Source organism: Mesoplodon mirus, assembly GCF_964341445.2.
Source record: "Mesoplodon mirus genome assembly, chromosome: 15".
In the NCBI taxonomy this organism is placed as follows: domain Eukaryota; kingdom Metazoa; phylum Chordata; class Mammalia; order Artiodactyla; family Ziphiidae; genus Mesoplodon; species Mesoplodon mirus.
The window spans coordinates 43,162,560-43,171,707 of NC_138991.1; the positions used below are offsets into that span (position 1 = coordinate 43,162,560).

Below are 9,148 nucleotides of genomic sequence, written 5' to 3' on the forward strand. Positions count from 1 at the left end.
GGGGCGCGGCGGCAGGAAGCGGGGCGGGGACTCGCGGAAGCCTTGGGGAGCGAGGGAGGGCGCGGCCAACTCCCGGAGAGACGACAGGCCGAGAGAGTGGCGCCCCGGCCTGGCGCCGAGCCTGAGCCAGCCGGACGGGAGGCGGCCCAGCCGCGGGCTCGGCCTCGGCCCCAGTCCCGCCAGCATGGCCGGCCGGACCGTGCGGGCCGAGACCCGGAGCCGGGCCAAGGATGACATCAAGAAGGTGATGGCGACCATCGAGAAGGTCCGGAGATGGTGAGCACTGCCCCGGGGCCAGGGACGGGACACGATGGGCCACTCCTCCCCCAGATACGTCTACCCCCCTTCGCCAGCTGTGGCCCCCAGGTGTTAGGTGTGCCTCCCAGCTGCGCCCTGGATCTGCAGGGCTCTACCTTCCTTCTCCTGGCTACACCCTGGGGTCTACAAAGCGTGTTCACCAGCGCCGCCCTCCCAAGGCTGGAGCCCCCATTTATGCCCCGCCCCCTGAAGCTTTGACACTCCTTTCGCAAGTATGCAGAGTGATCTTCATTGCTTTGGTCCCCAGCCCGGCCCATAGTCGCGCTCTCCACGTATATACCCCAGGGGTCTGCAGAGCCATGACCCCAAGTCACACTCGCTCTCTAGAGGCACCCCCCCATCTATATACCCTCGGGTCTGCAGGGTTTCTCCCTCTAACTATGTCCCATTAGCAAAACTGCCCCTTCCCTCCGGCACCACCACCACCTCTATAGGTATCCCCAGATGTGTCCAGCTCCTGGGGTGGCTCTCTCCTCAGGCCTCTCTGACCCAGTCCCCCCACCGTCCCACAGGGAGAAGCGCTGGGTGACTGTGGGCGACACTTCCCTTCGTATCTTCAAGTGGGTGCCAGTGGTGGACCCCCAGGAGGAGGTGAGCAAGTTCTCCCACACCAGGCCCTTCCTCTGTGCAGCCTCAGGCATGCCCCTCCCCACCCTGGCCTCCACCTCCAGTCCGCACTCAGACCTCAAATGCAGGAGCCCGGACAGATGTTAACAATTAGTAGTAACTCCGCCTCTTCCCCCTCCCCCCACACCGGACCCCGCTCCCCCCCACCCCAGTTCAAGACCTAACCCAGTGTGCACAACCTGTCCCCTCATGCAGGGCCTTCTGCTTCTCTGTGCCTCAGTTTCCTTATTTGTACAGTGGGGGCTTTGCAAGTGCTAACTAGAAAGCTGACTCTGACCCTTAGCCCTCTAACCCCCAGGAGCGACGGAGGGCAGGTGGCGGGGCAGAGAGATCCCGAGGCCGGGAGCGGAGGGGCAGGGGTGCCAGTCCCCGAGGGGGTGGCCCTCTCATCCTGCTCGATCTCAATGGTATGTAGGGATGCTGAGATGTGGGGGGCTGTGGGGATTGAGGGAGGGGGCTGGAGGCCTCAGGCCCAACCCTTTTGGCTTTTGCTCCCACAGATGAGAACAGTAACCAGAGTTTCCATTCGGAAGGCTCCCTGCAAAAGGGCACCGATCCCAGCCCTGGGGGCACCCCCCAGCCCAGCCGCCCTGTGTCACCTGCTGGACCACCGGAAGGGGTCCCGGAGGATGCTCAGCCCCCACAGCTGGGCCAGGAGAGAGGTAGGACCAGGTGCCTCCCAGGAGCCCTCTCTTCTGAATCTTGTTCTCTCCAAGGTCGAAGCCACCAGCTTACCCCTCGACCTGCTCCCCCCTCCTGTGTTGCCTCCTTGGGAGGCCTTCCCTGAGTCCTGTGGAAAGTCACCACCCTTCCTCTAGGGACTATCTTTCTCCTTCCCCTGGCTTCTTAGCATCTGTGGATAACTTAGCACTGTCTGAGGTTTTCATGTAAATTTAGCTTTTTACTAGTTAAGTATCTTTCTCTGCCACTCCCACTTCCTGAATGTTGGGCCCATATCAATCTTGTTCACTGCTGTATCCTCAGAACACCATGGAACACATAGTAGATGCTCAATAAATATTTGCTAAGGAATAAGTAATCGTGATAATCGTAAGAGTGATTAATAATAAGTGATAATAACAGCTAATACTTATTGAGCTCTTACTGTGTGCCAGGCACCCTTCTAAGCACTTTCCATGTTTTATCTCATTTAATCCTTACAACAACCCTGTGAGGGTTATGATCTCCATTTATAGATGAGAAACCGAAACCCAGAGAGGTTCAGTAAGTTGCCCAAGCTCACACAGCTAGTGAGCCAGGATCTGGGGTATGAGTCCTCCTCAGCTCCTCTTTCTTCCCATAGAGTCAATCCCCTATCTGGTCAGATTCACCTCCCCAATGTGTCTGCCTTCCCAGGCTCTGTCATCTCTCTCACCCGCACCTAGCTCCAGCCTCCTCCTGGGTCTCTTCTCTTCCAGTTGGACCCACACAGCTACCAGAGCACAAGGTTGACGAGGTCATTTTCCTGCTTCAAAGCCTTCAGTGGCTGCCTGTGACCTTTGACTTCTCAGCCTGGCACTCCGGGCCCTTCGTGAACTGTCCCCTGCTGACCTCATTGTTCCCTTTCAAGAACACCATGGCTTGGGCCTGTGTTCCGTGTTGTCTAGATCATATCACACGCTTGTGTACCTTTACTAATATAAAAACAATAATTGGCATTTCTCGAGCACTTCCTGTGTGGGGGGCACTGTACTAATGGCTTTTCCTGTGTTATCTAATTCTTAACAACAGTCTTATGTGGTAATTACTGTAATCATCTCCATTTTACAGGTGGGGAGAACAGGCTTAGAGCAATTAAGTCACTTGCCCAGGGTCAGGATTCGAACCCAGGCAGTCCAACCCCAGAATCTGGGCTTGCCAAGCTTCTGTTCCCTCTGCCTGAAATGTACTCCAGCTCCCCATTTGTCTGCCTGATCAAATCTACTCACCCGTCAAGATCCCACCTAAATGTCCTTCCTGTGTTTTCTTCCTGGGTTGCAGCCAGGTGACTGGCTCCCCACTCAGTGCTCCCACAGCCCGCGGGCTTATGTGATTGGTGTGTTTCCCTCTTGGTCTGTGCTGTGGCACAGAGCAGCTGCTCAGGGAACACCTGTTAATCTCATGTTTCAGATCCTGGGGGCATAACTGCGGGCAGCACCGATGAACCTCCAATGCTGACCAAGGAGGAGCCTGTTCCAGAATTGCTGGAGGCTGAGGTGAGAGTGGCCAGGAGGCTGGACTCCCAGGTCTTAGAGGGAATGGGGGCTCTGGGGTAGCCAAAGCCTTGGGGGCTGCACTCTTGAGGTCCAGGTGGGAAATGTAGACCTTGGACACAGCTAAAGGCTATAAGGCTGGGTTCTTGGGACTGAAAAGAAAAGGGTGTTTTAGAAACAAAATCCTGCGGGCTGGATTGGGGCTGATTTGAGACCATTAAAAGCCTGAAAAGATCATGGTGCACCTCCAAGTATTTTTTTTTTAATCCTAAGTATGTAATTAGCTTAAGAAAGTCCCCCACAAACTTCTGACTTTTCCCACAAGGACTACCGTGATACGTTTTCGAGAAATATCAAATATCAGCTTCTTTCCCCCAAATGGTGTTGTTGTTGTTTCCGGCGCCCTACTTAATCTGCGTCCTGGGGCCCTGGCCCTGGGCTAGACTCCCGGGTCCGGGAGGGGAGTGGAGTGGAGGCTTTCGAGAAGGCATAGGCTAGGAGGCTGCACTCCTGGGTTTGGGTGGAGCTCATGCCTGTCCACCCTTCCTCTCCAGGCCCCTGAAGCTTACCCCGTCTTTGAGCCAGTGCCACCTGTCCCCGAGGCAGCCCAGGGTGATACAGAGGACTCGGAGGGCGCCCCCCCACTCAAGCGCATCTGCCCAAATGCCCCTGACCCCTGAGAAGCCGGCCTGCCTGTCCTGTTGCCCCAGGGGTCCCTTTGGCTTTTTACAAATAAAGACCCTTTTGTAATTTTGTGTCATGTCATTTCCCCGTCAGGGCTGGGGAGGGTCTTTGGAGACAGTTTTGTCTCACGCTCCATTTCTCAGATGGGGTCACTGAGGCTCTGAGAGGACCTACCTGTAGTCACACCCTGAGTCAGACATGGAAGAGGGGTTTGAGCTAGGACCCTGCCTCCCCAGCACTCCCTCCACCCTGTCCTGTCCCCCTTACCTTTGACCCTTCCTTCAGCCCTCCTGCTCTGGTAATCCCAGGACCCCTTTTCTTTCTGCTCAGTCCTCCCCTGGGCCCCGCAATTACCAAAGCTCTGGACAGCCAGGCCTGTGATTCCCATTCACACACAGGAACACAGAAGCCCAGAGAGACTTTGGGGCCTGGGATGACCCAACCCATTCCCTGCCCTCAGGAAGCTACAGCATCATTCCTCCCTGCCTCTGCTTAGCCATTCCTCCACTGGAACCCCTGCCCACACTTCTGGTTGAATCTTGCTTGTCTTCGGCTCAGTCACTACCTTCTCCAGGAAGCCTTCCCCAGGTTCAGTGAGTTTCTCCCCTTCGGGCTCCTACAACCCCGTGTGCTTCTTTCCCTTTGTCTCAGCATTTATCAGGCTGTTTGGGGATGGTTGGTTTGTATGTCTATCTCATCCACTAGGCTGCGGGCTCCTGAGAGCAGAACTTGGTCCCAGCCTTGCCTAGCAGCACACTAGGCATAGAGCAATCATAGCAATTGTTTGGTGAATGAATGAATTAATTAATGGGCTGAGGCTCTCCAGGAAGGCTTCTCTGAGTAGGTGGCACACAAGCTTGACTCTGAGACATGTACCTCAGTGTGGTAGATCTGAAGTCAGAAGTCCTGGTTAAAGTCCTGGCTCTGTTACTCACTAGCTGTGTGGCTCTGTGCTGGTTGTTTCCCCTCTCTGAGCCTTAGTTTGTTCATCTGAGCAACGGGGACAATAACTAGGCCTCATCTGCTGCAGTGGGTTGTGGGAAACTTCAAATAATATAAGGGTACCTTCACTCTTGTGCCTGCAAGAGAGTCAGAGTCAGGTGTATTAGCCCTATTTTTATTTTTATTTTTTTTCCTATTTTTATTTTTAACAAAGGAAGAGACTGAGGTTCAGAGAAGACCAAATTGAAACTTTAAAGAACTTTAAAAAATATTCAGGGTGTTTCCTGACAGCAGCTTCAGTACTAATATTTGAGCCAGGTTGGCCAGGGGAGCCAGGTGTGCAGTGATGTGGTACATTCATTTCTTATTGCCGCCTAACAAATTACCACAATTTTAGTGGCTTAAAACAATGCAAATGTATTATTTTAGCATTCTGGAGGTTAGAAGTCCCAAATTACTCTCAGTCGGTTAAAGTAAAAATGTTGACAGGGCTGGTTCCTTCCAGAGACTGTAGGGCAGAATCTGTTTGCCTGCTTTTCCAGCTTCTGCAGACCACCTGCATCCCTTGTGGCCCCTCCCTCCATCTTCAGATCCAGCAGCATAACATCGTCCAAACTCCCTTTCTGTCTCTGCTTCCATTGTCACATCTGCTTCTCTGACTCTCCTACCTCCCTCTATTAAAGCCTCTTGTGATTACATTGGACCCACCTGCATAATCTAGGCTAATCTTCCCAGCTCAAGATTGTTAATTTCATCACATTGGCAGAATCTTATTTGCCATGTAAAGTAAAATATTCACAGGTTCTGGGGATAAGGCCTAGACATCTTTGGAGGGCCATTATTCCGCCTCAGCACATGTGATCAAAACCTCAGCCATTTCTAGGGTGTGTGGGTCCTCTCGTTATTCCCCGGAATCACCTCATGTGGTAATGAGAGTGCTCCGTAAAATGTAAAGTGCTTTGTATGGATTAGGAGTACAGTGTTAAGGCCCAGAATTCAGGCTCTGGGTTAGAATCTCAGCGTCTCCATTCATTCACTGTGTGACCTTGAGCAAGTGACTTAACCTCTCTGTGCCTCAGTTTTCTCATCTGTACAATGGGGATAATAGTAACATCAGCCTGGTGAGATTATTGTGAGGATTAAATGAGGCAATACATGGAGAGAGAGTCCTTGGCTTGGTACATAGTAAGTGCTCAACAAATGGCAGCTGTTTTTCCTATTACCTCATTTTACAGATGAGGATATTAGGGGGTAGGGGTAGAGGCCAGAGACTCACCTGCCAGTGAGACTGGGGAGGAAGAGTCATTTCTGAGTAGGCTTGAAAGGCTGAAGTTTGAGTCTTCCCCATTCCTATCCCTCTCCTAGCCCAAGGCCCCAGTCCCCGGGCAGCTGTCCCTTAGCCCAAGCCTGCCCTCACCTTTTCTGTAGCCTGCTCTGTAGCCTGATTTAAAAGCCACCTCTTCCATAGCCATATCCCTGACCATCACCTTGCAATGCCGTCCCCACCCCCTCCCCACATCCACACTCCTTTTTTGGAAATTCTTCACCCTTGGCTCTCGGGCCCTATCCTCCAGTGCTCTGCCATTCTTCCCCTATGTCACTCTCTCTTTTTCCTGATCCCTTAAATATCTCTGGCTCTGGCCTAGCTCTTTTCATGAACACTTTCCCTGCTAGGTCCCACCTACTCCTTGAATTAATGGTTCCCAAGTCTCTGCCTCCTAGTTCTGCCCCCTACCTCCAGGCTCAAAGAGCCAAATGCCTTCACGACATCTCCACCGGGACATCCCACAGATCCTCAGCCTAGCCCTCCTCCCCACCTGTTCCCAGCATCCCCTCTGGGATTCCCCAGAAATGGCCCACAATCCCAGGAGCTGGCTAAGATGGGAGCACCCAGAAGTCAGAGTCAACATCCCATGAGTCACCCTGTCCCGTTAAGTCCTTGTCCTAAATAACCCTCCCACTTGCCCCTTTCTTTAGGGCCCCACTGTTTTGCTGGTGCCTCCCAGTGAGTTTCCCTGCTTCGCTCTGGCCCATCAGCAATCCATTGTCCACCCAGCAGCTGGGCGGTCTCAGAAACCCGAATCTGCCCATGATGCTGCCTGGGGTTAAAACCCTCCAGTCCCCTCATTACCTGCAGGGTGGCACCACACTCCGCCTCTTCATCCCATCCCTGCACAGCTACCCTTGGAACTGCCTATAATCACCCCCAGACACTTTGCCTTTTTCCTCACCTCTGCGGCTTTGCTCATGCGGTTTGCTCGGCCAGGAGTGCCCTTCTCGTCCCTCTTCATCTGGGAGATGGCTTCTTGTTTTTCAAACCTCAGCTTCCTGGTGTGGTCTTCTCTCCTCTCCTCTCCTCGTGCCCCCTGTCCCCTCTTCTGCCGTTTCCCAGAGCATCAGGAATTCTCTTGTGATGGTCGATGTTGGCTTCGGTCTCCAGCACCAGACTGCAAGCTCCACAAAGGTAGAGGAATTCCTTTATTCATAGCAACGTGTATTTATTGTACACTTACTGTTTGCCGGGTACTGTTCTAGGCCCTGGGGATACAGCATAGACAAGATGGAAAAATATCCTTGCCTTCACGGAACTTAGCTTCAGTAAATTAGATTATATGTAGAAAGTTATAAGCACTGTGGAAAAAAGAGAGTAAGGGAAGTGGGGAAAGAGCAGATTTCAATTTTAAATAGGGAGGTCAGGGGAGGCCTGACGAAGGAGACATTCGAGGAAAAGGTTGAAGGAAGTGAGGGAGAAAGCCTTGCACATGCTTGGGGGAAATGCATTCCAGGAAGAGGGAACAGCCAGTGCAAAGACCCTGAGGGGGCACATGCCTGGAAATGAGATCAGTGCCTCTGGAGCAGAGGGAGGAGGGAGAGAGCGGTGGGAAGTGAGGTCAGGTCAGCAAGGGCCTCAGAGGCAGGACAGGCACATAACCTGTCATTCAAACTTTGAGGATAAAAGAGGATGTATTAATAATTATCCCCAGATAACAGGTGAAGCGGGATAACCAGGATGTAAGGTTATCCTGCTTGGAGGCCATTGTCAGGACTTTGGCTTTTGTTCTGGGTGAGATGAAGAGCTGTTGAAGGGGTCTGAGCAGAGGAGTAACATGATCAGACTTAGAGGGTTTTTTCCCTTAATATTTTATTATAGTTTTAAAGTTTACAGCAAAATTGGAAGAATTGTACAGGTAACACTGATGTACCTACCACCTAGATTCTATAACAGTTTACTGTTTGCTTTATCACATAGCCCTATCCATCCATCTAACAACCTTTCTTATTTTCTTGATACATTTCAAAATAAGTTGCAGACAATGGTATACTGCCCTCTCTACACTTCGGCATGCACAGTTTTCACTAGAGTCCAGTATTTATTTACAGGTTTTTCTTTTCCTGTAAAAAGAAAAACTATTCATATAGTATTCATATAGCAAAACTATTCATATAGCAAAATGCACAGGTATTAACTGTGATCCAATGAGTTTCAACAAATATATAATTTGCATAATGCAAGCCCTTATCAACTATATCACTATCCCCCCTGGAAAGTTTCCTGTTGCCCCTTCCCTGTCCCCAGCTCCCTAGAGGCAGCGCTGTTCTGATTTTGGTTTTGATTAGGTTAACCTGTTGTTGAACTTCACATGCATGGAATGTATGTACTCCTTTGCATCCATTTCCTTTCACTCAGCATAATGTTTTTGAGAGTCATCCACACTGTTGCTTGGATCAGTAGTTTGTTCCTTTCTATTGCTGGGTTAGATGCCATAGACTTGTCTTTGACTAGGATCGCTCTGCTGGGTGGAGAGCAGATGGGTCCAAGTCCTCTGCCTGTTTCTATTTCCCCGCACAAGTCTGTCAAGCCTGGGGCTCAGAGCCCTGGATGAGTACATCCCAGGGAGATGGATAGCCTTTTCTCAGGGACCTTTCAAACATCAGCTTCCTGGTGTGGTCTTCTCTCCTCTCCTCACATCAGTCCCCCAGAAATCTGGGGAGACAGAACGATATCAGAGGTAGGATCTAGGGTGACCAAGCATTCTGGTTTGCCCAGGACTTTCCCCATGTTAGCCCTTCAAGTTCCATTCCCGGGAATCCCTCAGTTCTTGGCAAACTGGGATCCCACCACTGCCCCTAGGCTCCCAGGCCATTTCTCACTCCAGACTACACTTCCTTCCTTCTAAGAATTGATTTTCCTTAAACTCCAAACTGGTCTGTTGCTCCCTTGCTCTAAAACTTCCCATGGCTCCCCATGGCTTTGCCTGGCAACCCAAAGGATATACTCAGCCTATGGCAGTGGTTCTCAAACTTTGCTGCATATTGGAACCACCTGGGAAATTTTGATGTCTGGCTTCTACCCCCAGACATTTTCATTGGTATAGGATGCGACT

The 9,148-nt window shown here is 51.5% G+C and overlaps 1 protein-coding gene across 1 annotated transcript; it reads left to right on the forward strand.

Moving 5' to 3' along the window:
• Nucleotides 1-3,887, forward strand: BCL7C (BAF chromatin remodeling complex subunit BCL7C). The gene is made up of 6 exons (XM_082643578.1): nt 1-276; nt 831-909; nt 1,244-1,352; nt 1,446-1,607; nt 3,055-3,140; nt 3,692-3,887. Exons 1-6 carry the CDS (start codon nt 185-187, stop codon nt 3,815-3,817), a joined length of 654 nt encoding a protein of 217 aa, XP_082499704.1. The 5' UTR covers nt 1-184; the 3' UTR covers nt 3,818-3,887.
• The last annotated feature ends 5,261 nt before the right edge of the window (nt 3,888-9,148 follow it).

Excerpts from the sequence above, each read along its gene's own strand:
- BCL7C (XM_082643578.1), top strand. The coding sequence starts at position 185 with ATGGCCGGCCGGACCGTGCGGGCCGAGACCCGGAGCCGGGCCAAGGAT. Across the intron at positions 1,353-1,445 it reads CATCCTGCTCGATCTCAATG|ATGAGAACAGTAACCAGAGT; the intron begins GTATGTAGGGAT and ends TTGCTCCCACAG. Across the intron at positions 3,141-3,691 it reads CAGAATTGCTGGAGGCTGAG|GCCCCTGAAGCTTACCCCGT; the intron begins GTGAGAGTGGCC and ends CTTCCTCTCCAG.